This window comes from Semicossyphus pulcher, unplaced genomic scaffold (genome assembly GCF_022749685.1).
Source record: "Semicossyphus pulcher isolate SPU_LCO1_2020_fin unplaced genomic scaffold, fSemPul1.0.p SCAF_20, whole genome shotgun sequence".
Classification (NCBI taxonomy): Eukaryota; Metazoa; Chordata; class Actinopteri; order Labriformes; family Labridae; genus Semicossyphus; species Semicossyphus pulcher.
The window spans coordinates 10,122,436-10,142,465 of NW_027211694.1; the positions used below are offsets into that span (position 1 = coordinate 10,122,436).

Consider the following 20,030-nt stretch of genomic DNA (forward strand, 5'->3'; position numbering starts at 1 on the left):
TCATTGTTTATTCCTCACTGATGCATTATTCATCCCCTAATACCATTTAAAGTATAACTGAGTGAGATGTTGAACTTTCAGCCTATAGATATCGACACAGCACTGACCATTAACCACAGCAGTGTGTGTAATTTCAGCTCTTCACCTACAAATGATGTGTACTCTTTCGATGTAATTTTCAAAGCCATGCTGCACAGTTATAATATCAAAGAGTATCGGTGCTCACTGAGATGGATTAAGGTTGGTTGGGATTCTTTTTGACTCAATTTAACTATCCAAGGCAAGAAAGAAATTCATGTAGGAAGTATATTAAGTATTCATTACCTGAATAACCCATCCCGCCTCCAGATCGGGATGTAGACTGGAGTAAATGTAAGAATATTCACTCAAAAGTAAAAAATAAACAAATTAATTAAACCTTTAACATCCTTTATTTACTGTCAAATCAAGAACTCTTCCTTTGACAAAAGTGACGTGCCTTTTTTTCCATTAAGTCAAAAATCAGAGCTCTTTACTAAATGTAATCCTTGTGATGCAAGTTATATTCATACAGCTGCCAACGTATCTTTCATTTTCTTATGTGTCCGGCCTTTTGCTTCCTCATGTTTTAATCATTCAGCTCAGTTTTATGCAGTGACTCATACAGATATTGGTACTGCCAAAAAGAGAGCTACCGTTATGAATAACTTCTGGTGAGATACCCTGAGTCAAGCTATCCAACTTGCACATCCTCATACCTATTGGAGAGACTAAGCTGACTTTTAATGACCCCCAAAAAGTAATCTATGCCTGTTCAGTAGTAACACGCACAGGCTTACCAGACAAACACATGGTGTATTTTGTCAAACAGTTGCAGTTTGTTCAGGTGAAGGTAAAGAACTGTCTAGTTTAGTTTTTGGAAATGTCATGGTTTGGGTTCCAAAGTTTCTGAGCTTAAGACACATAAGTTACATTACACACGTGATGTTAAGTAAGTTAAAAGCACTTACACAAGTTGACTCATTGTGTCACTACTTCATGACTCCTCGCGGTGGTGCTCATGACATGAATGAGGGTAACGTGAACAGAAATTAATCTGCCAGAGGAGTTGAACAGATAACATGATGCATCATTATATGATTGTGCTTCAATATATCATTTATCACAGAATCACTGTATCGTAATACTATCGTTAGCGGGGACCACGTATCGTATCGTATTGCGTATCGTATCGCGTATCGTATCACATTGCACATCGTATCACATATTGCTTATCGTATCATGTATTGTATTGTGTATCGTATCGTGTATAATATCGCATATCGTATTGCATGTCGTACTGCGTATCGTATCGTATCACGTATCGTATCACATTGCACATCGTATCACATATTGCTTATCGTATCATGTATCGTATCGTGTATCGTATCGCATATCGTATCACATTGCACATCGTATCACGTATTGCTTATCGTATCGTGTATCGTATCACGTATCGTATCACATTGCACATCGTATCACATATTGCTTATCGTATTGTGTATCGTATCGTATCATGTATCGTATCGTGTATCGTATTGCGTATCACGTATCGTATCACATTGCACATCGTATCACATATTGCTTATCGTATTGTGTATCGTATCGTATCATGTATCGTATCGTGTATCGTATTGCGTATCGTGTATCATATCACATTGCACATCATATCGCATACTGTATCGCGCGTTACTCTGTGATTTCCACCCCTAGTATGTATATAAATAATAACTTAATGCTAATTTTTGTTTTACACATGGAACATACACTTATCTTCTGTGTGGACTTCTAATGTTTTTGGACCCTTACACTAGACCCCACCTCCTTCCTTTTCTCACTCTTTAAACTACATCATCTCCTTTGCTCCCATCTTTATCCCTCCCTCCACTAGAGGTCACCACCTAACGATAATTAAGAGTCGTATAAACTGCTCAATCTGGAGAAAACACTGTACTTTATTGCAATCAGGAAGGACAAATTCTCCTCAGTGGATCCCTAGCTAAAGGTTGTGATTGTAGTGTATGGAATAAGACATAAAAAACGACTGGCATCGGCCCTTTAATGTACGACTTAGGTCTGAACATAAATCATTTTATGAATCCAACTCCAGCACCTTGTCTTCACTCTTTTACCTTCCTCTTCTCCCCTGCAATCAGGCCTAAAAAAGACCAACCTATAAACTAATGGTCCTCATAATAAAGCCTTTTTTGCCACCTGACTCCATTAAAATAATTATCCTGCTCTGGGTATTTATCACAGTACATGATTGCGTGTGTGTGTGTGTTTATGCCAGGCTGTGTGAGGGGAGTTGGGTGCGTGTGCAGGCATGTGTGTTTATATGTGTTCTGTGTATTGTGAGCAGCGTGGAGGCTTTCCCTGTGTGGCAGCACAAAGCACGCTGGGAGAAAATCGCTGAGTATTTGATGCTAATATGAACTGTCATATCTTCCCTCGCAGTTGTGTGCATTTGTTGTGTAAGTGTGGGTGTATACGGTGTGCGCGCTTTGAGAACTTACGCAATTACGGCCCCCCTTTCTGCATTACCACGGCGACTAAAATGCTGATGGACATTCAGCCGTAAGCTGACACAAGCAATCACTCTGCTGCCGTGTGTGCGTGCGCGTGTGTGAAACATGTACGAACGCAGGCTAATTCTTGGCTTAATGTTTAGTGGCTGAGAGGGCTGTGTTGTAGGCAGAGGTCGGGCGCACACATACGGCGGCGCAGACGCACACTGTCTAAGAATAGTCGGTTCACACAGCGGTTTTTGAGCCTCAGAGGGCCAGTTACTGTAAAGGGGTTTAAGTTCTGAAGGCAGAGCTGATCTGTGCAGCAGGTCCTCTTCTGAGAGCCGAGATAGAGAGAGATAGTCTCTCTGTCTGGGGCGTTAATCGGCTCATTAATATTCTTTCTTCTAAACTGCTGGTATTAAACTTTCCCTCTGCATTTATGGCCTACTTGTGCTGCTGCAGCCATTACTTCTAAAGGATTAACTACTTAAGCTGAAATTATTATCACATATCAGAGAGAAGTAATTGGAGCATTGTGTGTTCAGGTTGTCCGTCCGTACATATATATATACGTTCTGTGTGAATGTGAAGCTCGGGAAAGCCTGAGGGTAATATTTGGCACAAATGTCCACTTGCATTTCAAAGGTCAAAGGTCATCGGGATTGCTCAAAAATGCTAAAACGTCATAAATTATGACACAACTTGTGAAGTGATGAAATTTCTTACACAAAAAGTCAAAGGTCATATTCACAGTGGTCAGTCGTCTCTCGATGTGCATAGATCCTGATTGGAGATTGGCACTCAGGCCTCTGCCATCAGTGTGTGAAAGGGTGAATGTGGCATGTAGAGTAAAAGCAGCTGGTGGTCGGAAGACTAGAAAACGCTATATAAGTACAGTCCATTTACTGTGACATCATAATTCCCAATTAAAGAGCATTCTTCCCGTCCGATTATTGCGGACGCAAGGGATGTGTGGAATTTTATTACATCTCGTTTATGTTGGTTCTTATCCGTCTGAGAGGCCAACGACGTCTGCAGTTGATGTTGCACAATCTCCCTTCTCTCTGCTTGATGCCTACGTGTTGGTTCTGCTGTTACAAGACGGATCAGTTGATGATAGTGATGAATAATCAATTTATAGTTTCCAGAGAAACAGAGATGGAGAGACGCTTTCTCGGGGTGGTATTTGTAGTTTCACATGGTCTTCATCATCAAATTTAACTCTTGAATCACAGGAAAACAACTGAAAGGTTAAGATCCACTTTTTAGCTCTCATCTGCATCACACGGACGGCTGCTAAGCTTGCATATCTCTTGTACAAATGTGCAGACTCAATCTGCTGAGGAAGACTGTTTGAATTGGTTTAAAGCTCAGGAATCTAGAAGGTAGACTTATTACAGAATATATTAATATATACTGAAGCTCTTTCCTCCCCCTGCTCATCCTCTCCTCGATCTAACTTTTTTTTTCTATTCAGGTTTATTACACTGTGATTAATTCTGTCTCTCTTTCTTGTTCTCTCTCTCTGCAGCTATCGGCGTCCAGATGACCTTGGAGCTGATGGAGTCCAAATTCTGGACCATCACCGCACAGGTGAGTACATACACGCTCAAGTGCTCTCCACTTTAATGGATATTCTACAGAGACAGATGTTCGTCCCCAGAACCTTAAAGTGAATACACTCTTCAAGCCTTTAATTTGATACCAAAATGAGACGTGTGGTGCTGAAAAAAGGATAAAACACACCAGATGTTTACAACTTCCTGCACTCTAAACAGTAATGAATGTCAGGTACCAACTCGCACTCTTCGGGAATTAAACAGTAATTATTGCATTATTGCTTTATTATTTGTCTGTGTTAGATTTATACTGCTTTGTTTGTGTTTTTTAATGTCCCTTATAAAACAAGTTAATTGCAGTTAGCACTGAGCGGGCGAAATTTATGGTCATAGCAGTTTTATTGAATGAAGCTTGTGGAATACAAACAACTCTATCATGCTGATCTTCATTTACTGAACGCTCTTATTGCTTTAACCTATTGTCGAGGGTTATCTTCCTACTTTGGTGTTAAAATTTCACATTAAAGGAGCAGTTCGCCCCTGGAAAAATCCACTGTCAGTCAAAGCTGGTGTTATCTGTAATCGGTAGAAGCAATCATAGTTGAAATTGGCGCCATAGCTGTGGAGAAAGTTGTACAAACAGCTTGCATTCCTACAACACCCAGTGTGCATTGCGCCCCTCCCTCTGAAAGGAACGACCCAGCGAGAGACGCCGTTTTCGCTGCAGCCAATGGCTCAGAGCGGTACAGAATCGGAAATACGATGAGAATATACCGGTGGATCGTCTAAAAAATCTTCAGGTCTGCAGTCTACATTTCAAACCTGACGATTTTGAACGAGACATGACATCGGAGGCGGGCGTCATAGATTGAGGAAGTGTAGTCCAGCGAGGTCCCTGGCCTCTGCCAGCTGACGCTTTTTATGTAGTCTGGCGGAGGTTTTCCACGGCCCATTGGAGAAGCGGATAGCGTCCTCCAAAGGCACAGAGTGAAATTTTCCTACCATAATGGCATTAGCTCCCCATAATAGCATGATAGGACTGAGGTTTAAAATCAGTTAACTGGCCCTTTAATCAAACTTCAAAATCTTGTCATCGTTCAATATCTTCCTCAATAAAATACATGGGGATTTATAAGTATACTATCTTTTTCAGGGGACACCTTTTACTGCTGCGTGACAAAGAGTCAGAGTATTATAGCTTCCTTTTCTGCTCTATTAGTTTGTAATTACGGCATTTAAACTTTGTGTAATTCTAAGCTCAGAGTTTTCCATACCACTGCACCCACCATTAAAGAAGCACTTACCCTGCCTAAAGTATTGTTTTCAGCTCATTTTTTTAAGTGCTGCTCAGAGAATTGAATCTCTACAATTTACAGTGGTGGGTCACAGTATCCTTTAAGTTATTCTAAGAAAACCTTTAACTCAAGAAAAACCTGCCTAATCTAGCGTAACACCTTTGCTGTAGCAGGTGTTCTCCTCTGCTCCCACTGCAATGAATGACAGCAGTTAAAAGAGCATTAGGGCTGCTGGATAGCTGGTAAATGATGGATAGGTAGTGCAGCGCGGCTCAGCAGCTCCAAGGTATATATGTGAGTGTGTGTGTTTGGGTATTTGTTTCTGTGGAAGTGCATGAATAAGAGAGTGTGCTATATATGTGTCTATTACTGTTGATGTGCATCACGTTGACAGGGACCATATGCATGACCATCTGTGCATGAGTGTGCTGTTATGTCCACATCCATCAGCTAAGAGCTCATTAGCTTCATTAGCCGCAGCCTTGTTATTCACTGGATTAATGCCGCATAGAAAGTCACTGACACCTTCGTCCCTCTCTCTTCTTCTTCTGCCTAAAGTTTTATTCTTTTTCCCTCAATGCTTTCCTGCCGCCCCCACCTCCTCTCCTCTCCTCACCCCCCCCTCAGATCTCTTACATAATCATCTTATCCTCCTGTCATGTATTCACTGTCAGGCATCTTTATTTCATGGCGTTTGTGTGCGCGTGCAGTCTCAGCATGTGTTTGCTTTGACTGCGTTATGTGTGTCCACCCGCACTGCGTTAAATCCTGCATTTGGTCTAATTTAGGTGAAGGGTGAAGATACTGTATAACCTGTAAATCTTAAGTTGAACATGTAGAATCAGGAGGAATTAAAATAACAGGTCACATGATACCCTTTAAACCTCCTCCTTCAAAGGCAAAATAGGGCGTTGTTTCGACCCAATGGGTTAAGACGCAGAAAGTGCTTTACAGGATGTGTAAATAGATGAATCGTGACTAAATTATAATTTACTTTCTTTAACTACAAGCAACGTATACTAATAAGAGGAATGATTATTTCAAGGAAGTCTGCACATAGTCCTCAGGGTCCCTCGGGAAGGGTTACATAAGCGAGGGAAGCCCTAGACCTTACAGCTACAGTATAAGGTTGACTGCCTTAAAATCAGATGTTATTAGAAGATGAATTATGAATAAGTGAGGGGAGGAAGAAAAGCAGGGGCTGCCATCTAATAGGGATCAGTCAGGATGTTAATCGGGAAATGTTCTGACATCACTGCACAGCCTTTCTGCTCTGCCTCCTGTCTCAGTGTGTGAATGTGTTTCCTGAGAATGAGTGCCATCAAAATAGAAACAAACAACTACAAAGGCCGCGATCACTCGTCACCGTGCTCTGCTGACACTTTAAATCCCCACCTGGGTTACATTTGTAAACCTGCAACTTAATACAAATGTGTCACATTAGAATAAACAGTGTGAATCCTGCAGTCTAAGGAGCCATATGTCTCTCGCACTCCATCGCTGCCATTATTTATCTGACAGGAAGAAGAGATGCGTTCAGAGGCTGCGAGGTGTTGTAACGAGAATCAGAAGATGATAGATTTTTTGCCATTTAGATCTTGGCATCCTCTTTATCTCATGGACAAGACTCAACTGTTCCTTCCCTCTCTATTTTTCAGTGCTGGTAACTTGTTTCTGCAATCACAGAAATGTTATTTTTCTCTCTTTCATGCGATTTTCTTACCGCTAAATCAGACATAATAGCAGAGAAAGAACAGCATACAATAGAGCATGGTGATTGTAATACTGCAGTGTGTTCAAGTGCATATGTGAGCACACAGAGGGAGCGTCAGTCGTGGTGAGAAGCTGTTCGATTGAGGTTCAGGGAATGAGCGTGATAATTGATGCTTTCACATCACCTCGACTCCTCCTAGAGCTCTCAGACGAGACACATTTACCACCACAGGATGTGGGGGAGCTGCCTCAAACTTGCTGCCATGATTTAGAACAATGGCTATATATATAGATGGATGACGCGTCTCCATCTGCTCTCATTGTACAAAATTGAAGCCAAAATAGCCCCTGTGACGGACAGCCATCGTGCGATGGTGACGTCATTTGGAGCCAGAGTTGCACAATAGAGATCTGCGGGTGGAGCTGCTGTAGCCACTTCTGCTAACCAAAACACACACAGCGAAGATCCTTTACTTCAACGTGTTTAACAGCAGAACAGCTTCTTGTGTTGGTCTGAAGCAGACGTTCACAGATATGTAAACTTCAATGACTGCAGTGATTGTTTTAGTTACGTCTCCTCTCGTCGTTCCTCCTCTACTCTGCTAATCAGGAACAGATCGGCTGCAGGAGCTGTATTTGTCAACAGAGCTGTCAATCATCCTTTTGACAGTAACTCATTAAAAATAAACTTGTCAGAAAAATGAACACTTGGACGTAAATCAGCATGATAAGAACTAACTATAATGACAGAAACCATGTTTGAGAAACATTTATTTGGTGTGTATTTTGATTTTATAGTTTGACTCATGTCCCATCTGTTAACATGGAGGACCTGGATGACCTGTACTGCAGCCAGTCAGCAGGGGGCGACAGAGAGGTTTTGCCGTCACTTTTAGGGAGCTGTCATGTCGTCCATCTTTTTATACAGTCTATGATCTAGACAGCTGAATTCTATGTGTACACAGGAAATAAACTTTTTGCTCCATGAAGAGTGAGCCTTTTGTACCTAAACCAAAAAAGAATTTGTACACACATATAATACTTCTTCAATAGACATTTTTCCACCCAATTTACCAGCAAATTGGTGCTGCAAGCAACATAAACACTTTCTGATTCCAAGGACCAATCACAACAACATCTTTTGGCCCAATGTCCAGCCAAAGCTGCGTTAGCAAACAAACTTCCAGTTGATTAGACAATACATACGCTTCAGGAACAGATGATCTAGTTTCCTACAGATTTGGTCCCCTCATTTGCCAACAACATATGGGGAAAAGATCACCATCCTGCTCCCTGAGTTGTAGTTTATCTCAGGAGGCGGCGATGGGAAGCGGAGAGAAAGACTGACACTTTGCTGTAATGGGATCGAAAAGGATGATAGATTGTCTCATTCACACCTGGACACGCTCTGTATAGCTCGGCCGTGATTCCAAAGACATATTGTCCATAGACACCACATACAGTAGACACAGGGTGAAATCATGAGGGGGAATATTGACGTTTTGACTCATGACCCTTCCGCGAACGAGGGAAGTAGCTTGGAGGCCAAATTTAAAGATAGAAAACTCTCATTATAGAAGGTGCTTCTCTTACCTGGTTGCAATTTTGGGGTGTTTTGGTTGAACAAAAGTGTTTACAGCCTTTTGTCCCTTCCTGCATGTACTCTGAAGATGTATGACGTGTCAACAGCAATGTAACAGCAATGAAGTGCGACAGTCTTTTCAGTGGATTGACCTACACATCATTAACTGAAGTAATGTTCTCTCTCTTCTCTCCACGCTCCCCTTTTATCCCTCTTTGTTCCTCGCTTCGCGTCTTCGCAGCCGAACGACACAGATGTAAGTATGAATAATTTCACCAGCGCTCTTCCCTTTTTTTTTTTTCGCTCACAGGGAAAAATTTAACATCTTCCCCGCACGCTGAGCTCTGTGTGGCGTCAGCTTCACACCCCACTTAGAGACGCACACACATGCTGACAGCCACTGACATGCAGAAATTACAGCATGCACAAGCTTGCAAACAAGGAGCACTCAGGAGCTAATCACAGGTAGATGCGAGCTATCAGACAAATTAACACCGTCTCACGAGCACAGACACTTTTTTTTCCACACTCACACGTACATACGCACTTGTCAACATCTCCTCCAGAGTGTGTGATCATGTCTTTTTCTTGCATACACAAACAAGCCCTACTTTTTTACCACTTTAACCTTCCTTTGCACAAATAAAATCCTTCCTTTGTTTGTTAATCGTGAAACAAACATACTCGTCCTTTTTTCTGCAGTGCTCTGATGCAGACTGGGCTTGTCCTCTTCGCTGTGACAGCTATGTGAGTATATCCTCCTGCTTCCTCCACCAAATACAAACTGTCAAGCTAACTTGAATTTATGACTTTATAACGTCGTTGTGTTCAAGCCCTTAAAAAGTTCAGAAATTGCTGTAATTGCGAGTCAGCTCACTGTTGTTTTTCTCTGTGCTGTTTGACACAGATCCCTCCTAACGTAAGTAATTGCTTCCCCTGTTTGTCTCTCATCTCAGGAACTCGAGTGCTACGTGATTGACAATAATGGCTTTGTCCTAATTTCTAAACAGCGCAATGATGTGAGTTCACACACACAAACACAAATGCTTCCTACACCTTCTGGTTTTTTGACCTGATTATTTGAGAGCTCTCACGCCTGTCGATATTCATTACCTGACAAGAAAAGAACACAGTCGGAGTACGGGTCATAAATATTCAGTACCAATATATTATTTATGAGTGCATTTGTATATCTCACAATCTCTAAACACAATTTTGAGTCCATCTAACAGACAAACTTGTTATGAGAACAACACAAAATCACATAAATTGTGTTTTTGCTTTGTTTTATTGCCTCACATAATCTTACTTAGTTGCTGATATTGAATGACTTCTATCACCTGTATGAAACTTATATACTTTTAACATCCTTTTCCCGAAGTAACTATCAATATCAATAAAAGTATGAGGGTGTGGCGGTTTTGCTCAGGCTGTAGTCAATATAGCCTCTGGGGACAACGGTGAACATGTCAGGCGTGACCAGTTTAGCCAGCGGTTAGCAATAAATGACTTCCTTTTCCGCGTGCTGCATTGTTTACAATAAAAGTTGTTCTTGTGATTTCCTTTAATTAAAAAGTTTTCTGAAATTTCAACATCATGATGCAGAATAGTAACAAGTCTGTCCTCAAGAGGAAAAGAAAACTACTTTTAAAATGCTCGTTTGTTGAACGTAGGTGGGATCGATCATTTCTGATGCATTCAAGGAAAGTCAGGAAATCTAAACGATGAACGGCTTTCGTATCAAGGCATTTATCTCAAGTTGAATTTTCGGATTGTTACCTGTTAGCATGCAGATGTCTGTTTATAGAGATTAATAAGAAGCTAAATCACCATCAGATGACGCTGATGGGAGCCGGCATGTCATTACAGCGCATTTTGTTTCGCCTGCTTTTGCTCTCCACACGGACTGTTTTTCCTGCATACGCTGCAGCCTGCTGATACGTGATTACTCAATATGACTCGGACTACAAGCATAGTACACTCGCCGTACTAAAAATCCACGTCCCTGCCTACAGATTCTGCATTTCTACGTAGTAAATAGAGATTAAGTTGCACGTCCCATAGGAGGATACAGTCCTCGATGCGGTGGCCCCGGGCTCAACTCCCACCCCTCGGCCCTTTGCTGCGTGTCCTCCCCACTCTCTCTTCCCCTGTTTCCAACACTATCCACTGTCCTTTCTCTTTCGTTAAAGGCATAAAAAGGCCAAAAATAAATAAATAAATAAAAAGCAATAAAATCAGTTGTTGCTCATAAATCAGAACAACTGTATAAGTAGCACAGCTCTATAGATGCGTAAGGGACTACAGTTCCCAGCCTACAATTATGCAAAACATAAGCAAAGCAGCTATTTGCAGCTCTGTAATTTTAGTGTCGCACTCAAAGATTATATTGTTTTTTTAACCTCTTTATGTGTGTGTGTGTGTGCGCGTGTATGTGTGTATATTTAGACATCCATCTAAAGTTCTTAAGCAGGAAACAGAATAAAATTCTTCTGCGCTATGAGTCATTGCTGTGTTATTTTAATCATTTAAGCAAACAAAAGTTAATAAATAATGAACAAATTCTCAACAGACATAACGCTTTTATTATTGATTATAAAAACCATGTGTATAAAGAGTACCAACTCCTACAATATAAGCATATGTGTTTTCGAGGTTTGAGTGAGATTACCGGTGTGTTAAACAGATCAGGAGGGTGGTTAAACACATCATGTCAAAAATAACAGCAAGAAAAGGAAGACAAGCCCGCATTGTGATGATTAAACTGTGTGGCATTGAGTGGCCACAGTCCTCGATGCAGCAGCTATGGGCTCAACTCCCACCCCTGGCCCTGTTTCTGACATTATCCGCTGTCCTCTCTTTCTAAATAAAGATATAAAAGGCCAAAAGAAAGACAAACGACAATTAATTATTGATGTTTACAGCTGTTTGTATGTTGGATTTTTTAGCCTTTATCCAGGCTAGCTTATTCCCCGTTTCTTGTCTTTATGCTAAGCTAAGCTAACCAGCTGCTGGCCTTGGTTTCGTGAAATCTTCTCATCCTGCTGTCGGCTAAAAAGTCAATAAGCCTTGTTTAAAAAACACTTAGTGGCCACCTCTACTGAGTGTATTTGACTGAGACGCTACAAAAACATCATGTGTGTTCAGACACATTGCTTCTAAATCAACACCCACCATAACATAGTTGGATGAATAATTGATCAAGTTCAAACGGAGGTGAACGTTGAAAGGAAGAACATCATGAAGGGAGTCGATATCCACTCTCAGCTTATTTTAATTTGCTCAGATAATTTCATGTTTTTTTCCCCTTTCTCTTTCCTGATAGGCTGGCAGATTCTTCGGCGAGGTCGACGGATCAGTGATGACCACGCTGATCAGAATGGGCATGTTCAAAAGGTAAATGACTGGTTGACAGGAGAATCGTCTTCATGTCAGCAGAGCTGTATTTCTCATTGATATGTTAAGTGGCGTTTATGCATCCTGGTATCTCGTGCTCGTAGAACCAAGCATGCATTAGTATGCATATGCAGCCCTTAGCCTGTAGGGCGTGCTTTACTGTCATTATAGGGACTCAAAAGCTTTGTTTCTGTTGCTGTATAAGATTGGAGTCTCCTCCTGTGTTGTTCCTTCTGCGTGCCGAGGGTACTTTATTCATCCATCTTTGTATTTGTGGTTCAGATATTCCCCCCTTTTTCTCCCCTTTGAGCTTCTTTGACTGCTTCGCTTCTTTATTTTTTTCTCTCCCTCTTACTTTTTGCCCGTCTTTTATGTTTGAAATCTCATGAGTGATGCGCTATTTTTAAAAGAGCTAAAAGATTTCGTCACGCTTCATTTGTCACAGGATATTACATAACGGGGTTTCGAGCATGCATTAAGTGGCTGTGTGTGTGTGTGTGAATGTAATCCGTATGTGGATGCATCCACAAATTGGTGTGTATTAAAGTGTTCTCGTGCGTCTACGCGCATTAGGACCAAATATACACAGTGTGAAACAACAAGACGACTTTGTTTAAAAAGAAAATAAAAATTTTCTCTCCGGCTTTTCTAAGTGAAGTTTGGAATCAGCTCAGCCGTTCACCACTGTGTGTAGTAGTCTAAAATGGGTCAAGGAGTCAATATAAGCCGTGAAATCCTGCCTAAAGGCCAACACCATGCGTTTCTGTCTCTGTGTGTTTCCTCAGGGTGTCCTTGTTCGACTACCAGGCCATGTGTAAGATGCACTCGCACTCTGTCAGCAGCGCCCGTCCACTACTCAGTGTAAGTACAATAGACTCACAGCACTCTTATACAGCACTATAACCATAATGATCCAAGACATGCTGCAGTAACTATAATCTATATATCTATCCGTCTCTTCAGCCCTTCTATGGTTTGGCTGCAGCCCTCAAGTGGTTCCTCTCCAACTTCCTACTGTGAGTTTTGCAAGGGGCACATTTTCTATACTAGTCTGTAGTGCATACTACAGTTTTCTCTTCATTGAAACTACAGAATCATTATATGAATAGTTTGATTTACAACCGGAGCCAACCGTGGACGTCACACATGCAACACTGTCTGGATATCTGGGAAGTGTGCTCCCGCAATTACCGTTTATCGTCATAGGTGTCTCGAAGGAGAACGAAACTGAGATTACCACTTTAATTTGCTCTCTTGCTGAGTGTTAGATTAAAAAAAATCTATAAGCTACTACCTACAGTCGATAAGCTTAGCACAAACACTGCAAACACTAAAACAAAGCTAGCCTGGCTCTGTCCCAAGCAAAGTGCACCTACGAGCACTTCTAAAGCTCACAAATGTACACATTATATCTCAGAGCTTTCTTAGCTTGCGTTCTGTCTTTCGTCTCTGCTTGTTGTCATGCAAGCTCACAGGGACAGCAAGACTCCAGGAAGTCACTATACCCCAAAAAAAACAGTACATGTTGTTTTTTTTTACGGTCTTAACAATGTTTATGTACTAAACAAACAAAGCATATCATGTAAATTTATAAGCGTTAAGCGCAGATTAGTAGGTAGATGTTATCTTTGAACAGAGCCTGGCCAGCTGCTTCTCTATTTCCAGTGTTCATGCTGAACTAAGCTCATCGGCTAAGGCTTTATTTTTATCATACAGTCATGTAGAGCGGCCTTCTTCCTTAATTTTTCTCAAGATAGCAAAAAAACATTCTTCCCACAATGTTCCCAAAGTTAATAGAGAGACTCTGTTTATTTAGGAATGATTACTGTATTGATTTGTTAAAGCTAAAGTCACTTCCAGCATCTTAAATAACAGGAACAGGCTGGTTATCCTATTAAGAAAAAACAGCTACCAAAGCTCCAATTACTGCTGAATAACTGGAGGACCCATTTTAATATTCCCATGACACAACTTTGGGTCCTGGCCCAGTTTTTAAAAAGCTGCATGCAATCTGCCTGCAATCTGCTGTGGTCTGTAATGATGTCCGCCTAAGTGACTGCCTCTCTGTGTCCACTCTCTTCTTCACCAGGTTTCTCCTGGAGTTTAATATCTGTGGCTACTGGCACGCGGAGCATTTCGCTGAAGGTGAGACAGAAGTGTGGCCTTCAAATACATTTTTAAAAAATCATATTTAAATATTTACATAAAGCCACCAGTCATTCACGCCCTCATTACATCTTCATCATCACTGTGTTGCCAGCTCCTTACAAACATGTTACAGAGTGTTTACTGTGGCGTGTGTGAAACATTGATGACCAGCCGCCTGCAGGTCATTATAGAATAACGACATTGTGTCCTCTGATCCCCTCACCTCTCATCTGCCTCTGTCTCTCCATCGATCGCACATTCACCCACCTCATTACTCCACCTGTCAATCACTCCTCCTACGACCAACCTACTCCATATCATCATCTTCATCACTCCATCCAGCCAAGCCATCTTTCAGCACATGTGAGTATCTGTCATGTCGTGTATTAAGGGAGAACAGGGCCTTGTAAAACTACATTTTCTATCTCATTTTGTGTGAGGTCTAGTGTTTGTAGTGAACTCTTTCAAAATAAAAGTTGGTTTGTCACATAAGTAGCTTTCAGTGGAACCCCTTTCCCACCAAAATTGGCATTTGACGCAGGGTTTTCAGACCCAGGAAGACCCGCTAATAAATGCAGATTGTCTCTTTTCCCATTGCCAGTGGAGTATACTCCTTTCGGTCTCTTTTCTGCTGTGTCACTGTCTGACGTCACAAACGCGCCGGAAACAGGCTCAGTAAACAATAGTACGCACAAAGAACATACTCTTTGGTAAGCAGAATGGAGGCCAGTGAAGATGTGACGGTGGTTAGGTCTTTATTGTATCGATTACTCATTCAGTCTGTTTGTCAAACTAGGCGCCGACGAATTTGGAACGATGTTCGAGTGCTGCTCGGGCGGAAAGGGGGCAGAGATTAGCATGTCGCCCGGGTTTTTGTGTCCCCATCATTGCTGATCGGAGCCAAGGCGATGCACTGCCACTGCAGAGTCAAGACCCTTTCCCTTTTTTGCTTAGTGGGAAAGGTTACAGACCCGGGTCAAATTACTCTTTGTGCGTACTATTATTTTCTAACTCCGTTGCGTTTGTGACGGCAGACGGTGACGCAGCAGAAAAGAGACTGAAAGGAGTATACTCCACTGGCTATGGGAAAAGAGACAATCAGGATTTATTAGCTGGTCTTCTGGGGTCTGAAAACCCCACATCACTGCCCTAATTTTGGTGGGAATGGGGTATCATTTGACCCGAGTCTGAATGCTGATTGTAACCTTCCCACTAAGCAAAAAAGCCAGGTGTTAGTGGGCGTTTTTTGACCAGTGGGAAAGGGTCTCTAGACAGAGTTAACAGAGTTATTCTGCGAGAGTCACACAGAACCACAGCTCACAATTGGAAATGTGAAATTTTGGGCGAGCTATAATGGCGCTTATGTCTGCTTTCAACCTATAATTTTAGCTATACACACACAGACGCCAAATTCAATTTTGTCGGGAGTACACAGCAAGCTAAAGCACCTCCGGTCATTGTCGACAAAGCCATTAATGGCTTCAGCATTCTCCTGTCACAGACTCTCCTCCTGTCAGTCACCAACAAACTACTGCCCTTTAACACCCACTCATTCATATTCCTAACCTCCAGACTTAACTATTTCTCTATTAGCCTCAGCCCATAAGAAGAGAGGGGACCTCCTGCAGCCGTGCGACACCGAGTACCCCAGCTTCGTCTACGAGCCGTCAGTCAAAGAGACCAACAGCATTATTAAGTGCGGACGCTGCCAAAAGTAAGCACACACTCATGCACGCACAAATCTGCAGTGCAGTGCTCTCTAAGCCCTCAACCAGTCATATTAAATTGTCCTTCCAAAATCCATTTTCCACGGCTTGGCTCCACTCTGCATACTTATAGCGGCGAGTGTTTATGGAGTATGAGGAAGTGGGAAATAAGAGGAAAGGAGCAGAATTAGATCAGGGCGCGCAAGGTTAAACAGAAAGAGCCAGAAGCATGTGGAGAGAGGCTGGAAAACTGAGAGGAGTTATTAAAAGAGGTAAATGAAAAAACAGAGAGATGAGGGGAAGAAACAGGGGGAGGCAACAGGAGGAGGAAGTGTCACAGCATGCGGGCTTGTGTGTTAAAAACAAAGAGAAAGAGAGGATAGCTGGGGCTCTGGGGTTAGTGTGTTTTTTCAGAACGTTTGTGATGATAGGTTGAGTGTGAGCGCCCTCTTCAGGCCAAAAGAGGTATAACACATCACATTGTTTACTGCACCACTGCAGGAAGAGTGTTTACTTCACTTTATTACTCATTTTTTGCACTCAAATATATCTGCAAAATATTTTTGTCATAGAAATAATCCTTGACTTATTATGTGGGTCATTTATTTTATATTAATTGTATGTTTTATTCATGTAAGTGTCATTTTGGGTGTTGTGTTTACAATGTTTTTTCGCCTCTTAAGTGGACATTACATGAGAGGCTTTTCATTGTGTGTGTGCCCGTTTTCACGCTTTGCATGTGTGTTTCAGGATGTTTGTGGTGCACCAGATACCTGAGAGCAACCTGTTGATGTTGGTGGTGCAGGCAGACTGCGACTGCTCCAGACAGTACCCACCCATCACTATGGAGCCGAGGGAAGTCAAATATATCCTTTGGTGTTTTGGTATTCAAGAAGCACTGCAGTTCATCTTGCAAAATGATCTCAACATTCATAATACATTAGATATACTTACTTATTTTGATTTATCATGGCACCACTGTGCTTTTAAAGGAGCAGTCCGCCCCTGGAAAAAGCCACTGTCAGTCAAAGCTGGTGTTCTCTGTAATCGACAGAAGCAACAATATTTGAAATTGGCGCCATAGCTGTGGAGAAAGTTGTACAAACAGCTTGTGGTTTCACCCATTCTACATTCCTACAACACCCAGCGTGCATTGCGACCCTCCCTCTGAAAGGAACGGCCCAGCGAGAGACGCTGGAGTGAAATACTACCGTTTTCACTGCAGGTAATGGTCAGAGCGGTACAGAATCTGAAATACGACGAGAATACACCGGTGGAACGTCTAAAAACTCTTCAGTCTGCAGTCTACATTTGAAACTTGACGATTATGAACGAGACATGACTACGGAGGCGGGCGTCCTAGATTGAGGAAGTGTAGTTTAGTGAGCTCCCTGGCCTCCACCAGATGACGCATTTTACGTAGTCTGGCGGAGGTTTTCCAGGGCCCATTGGAGAAGGCACAGAGCGAAATTGCATTTTTTTTCCAACCATAATGGCGTTAGCTCCCCGTAATAGCATGACAGGACTGAGGTTGAAAATCGGCGAACTGGCCCTTTAAATTCGCTGGTACATTCCCACTGTGAGCTGCTGAGCACATGCAAACTTTTCAGACTTTGTAGGGCAGGTGATATTCTCGTGCATACCTCATTTGCATTTTAGTAACAGAAAAAACATAATGAGTTGTTGCCCTTTTTGACTTTCTTCCAAAGTAATTTCCTTTGTTCTTTAGTCCCTGAACAGTTGTATTTTTTGCTAATATTGCAGCAAGGACAGAATCTCCTACCAGCTCCCCACCAGCGAGCACTATAATTATGTTTTGATTAAGCTTTTCCCATTGCACGATTGTCGCACCACTCAATCAAATGCTGATTTCCTGTGTGACAGCTATTTTAAAGTTTGACATAATCAGTGGAAAACTTTTTTATACACATTTTAATGAAAATGTCCTGGTACTGTTGCTTCTCCTTGACCCCTCTGTACATAACTCCTCTGTGAAATGCGACAGGATGAGGTCACAGAAGATTCGAAGGCGCCCTGAGTCCTGTCATGCCTACCACCCACAGGTGAGACTCTCATTGGTTCATAACCTAAATTATCTCTTATCATTTTATTCCATTGAATTGAAGTCAAACACACTGTTAATTATACTCTCTGTTTGGTCTCTGCAGGAGAACGCCAATGACTGTGGAGGAGCTTCTGTAATCTCCCTCTCCGCCTCTCTCTTCCTCACCTGTCTCCTCTTTTCCACTCTCAAATCCTGATGAACGACATCTCTGCTGTTTCGCCCCTTCTCATGTAAATGAGGAGATTTGGATGAATCATGGGACGTGTTTGGACACTGGACACCTCAAGTGGATTTTTTTTTTTTTGTTAAACTTACCTGATCCTGCACATTTTGCTCGTAATCACCACAAACCAAGTCTCTAATGACGGACCTTTGACGTGGTTGTTGAGCATTTATTGGATGACTCCTGAAAATTATTACATTTGAACTAAAAACTGCAAAGAAAGCAAGTCGACGGGGCTGTTGTTGCCATGGATACTTTTCCACGAGTGACTTTCTCATACACCACTTTGCATCTCAAAATGAAAAGGGACTAAAGAGATTCAGGTGGTGGCTATGACGTGCATCGAAAAAAGGGAATTATGAGTCACAAGATGCGACAAAGTCCAGAGGGGGAAATAATCGCATTGAACTGAACACTGCAGACAAACATGCATATTATATATGCAGCTGCAAGCATGCACACCTTGGATCCTGAATGCTTCCTCTACAGACAGTCATACCTGCTTTTTAAACACTGAATGAGAGAAGAAAGAAAAGGGCTACAGAAATATATGGTGTTGTGTCACATCAGTGCTGCTGCTTCAACCGATGTTTCACAATGTTGTTCTCAATATGCGTTTCTCTGCAAAGGCCGATGGCTCAGTGCCAAGAAAGGAATCACAATGGAGGTATAATAAATGGACTGAAAACACAAAACACATACAGAAGGAGATGTTCCTCAAGGACTTCATTTTTTTGAGTTTTTACTTGGATTTAATCCTAAAAATATTTGTTTCTGTGACATATCTTTTTTGAAAATGTCTGCCTTTCTGTCTCTATCGGCTGTGTCTTTTTCTGTGTTTGTATACTCTGTGTAATTATGTTTGTCTGTTTGGCTGGACACAATGTGGAAACAATGATCTACAATCAGCATGGATAACACAATGATGGACTTGAATTGCAATTACCTACATTGTTTGAATGCAAATCCAGTACATAATGTAAACCCCGCAAAATGAAGTTGTAACAAAACTGGATGTTTCTGAAATAAAAACTATTTTTAAGGCAGTGTCATATCTTTCCCTGGAGTTGTTGCATTTAGGATCCTTCACTTAGATACTAAGGTCATGTAACTGGCAACTACAAATCTAACTGCATAGGTTATTTTTGCATATTAATTTCAAGTTTAACTTTAAATGTTTTTTTAGGGCTGCAAGTGTCTGTGGTATTTCTGAATAACCTAATAGAGCATGTCTTTAAGTTCTGATGACAAAATTCCCTGAGAATTTGCCTCTCTATGCAATAGGCTCGCATACATATTGTGTGTGTTAGCGTACATTCTGTCTTGCTGACAAATTCTTACACCCTTGAATGAATTTAATTGAGACAGTAATATAATTCCAATCATGTCGGATTTCATTTTGAGGTTAGTATGATAACAAACTAACCTAAATTTCCATTAAAGTATTTAATCCAGTCTAAATCCAGAATTTAGCCTTCATGTTTCCTCTAAAAACATTTGGTGCTCACAGTTTACTTTAAAATCTATCAGGATATACCCAGGATATCAAGACCCTGATTCCAGTGCTAGTAAACAAGTAAACAGTAGACTGATATCATTTTTTAAGCTATAACTTAAAGAAAGAAAAATTAAAATAATAAAAATGTTCTGTGGCTATAAAGGTCACTAAGTCTTCTTCACTTCTTCTGTGGGATAATAAATGAATGTAACATTTTCTGATGCAGACTTTACTAGAGATAATTCTCTTCTATGCTATTTAGAGTATATATTATTGAAGGCAGAGAGAAGCAAATAAAAAATTTGATTGGTTAAAAA

At 41.4% G+C, this 20,030-nt stretch overlaps 1 protein-coding gene across 1 annotated transcript in view; it reads left to right on the plus strand.

The window, feature by feature from the left end:
• cacna2d4a (calcium channel, voltage-dependent, alpha 2/delta subunit 4a) overlaps positions 1–19,252 on the plus strand; it is a 93,148-nt gene extending 73,896 nt beyond the window's left edge. Inside the window, exons 27-39 of the mRNA XM_069670971.1 lie at positions 4,060–4,121; positions 8,919–8,933; positions 9,380–9,424; positions 9,634–9,696; positions 12,003–12,073; positions 12,859–12,934; positions 13,037–13,089; positions 14,163–14,218; positions 14,564–14,584; positions 15,815–15,935; positions 16,678–16,798; positions 17,913–17,990; positions 18,096–19,252. Coding sequence (XP_069527072.1) covers positions 4,060–4,121; positions 8,919–8,933; positions 9,380–9,424; positions 9,634–9,696; positions 12,003–12,073; positions 12,859–12,934; positions 13,037–13,089; positions 14,163–14,218; positions 14,564–14,584; positions 15,815–15,935; positions 16,678–16,798; positions 17,913–17,990; positions 18,096–18,188 — 875 coding nt within the window. The 3' untranslated portion in view covers positions 18,189–19,252. The remainder of the gene's footprint in view (positions 1–4,059; positions 4,122–8,918; positions 8,934–9,379; positions 9,425–9,633; positions 9,697–12,002; positions 12,074–12,858; positions 12,935–13,036; positions 13,090–14,162; positions 14,219–14,563; positions 14,585–15,814; positions 15,936–16,677; positions 16,799–17,912; positions 17,991–18,095) is intronic.
• Positions 19,253–20,030: the final 778 nt, after the last annotated feature.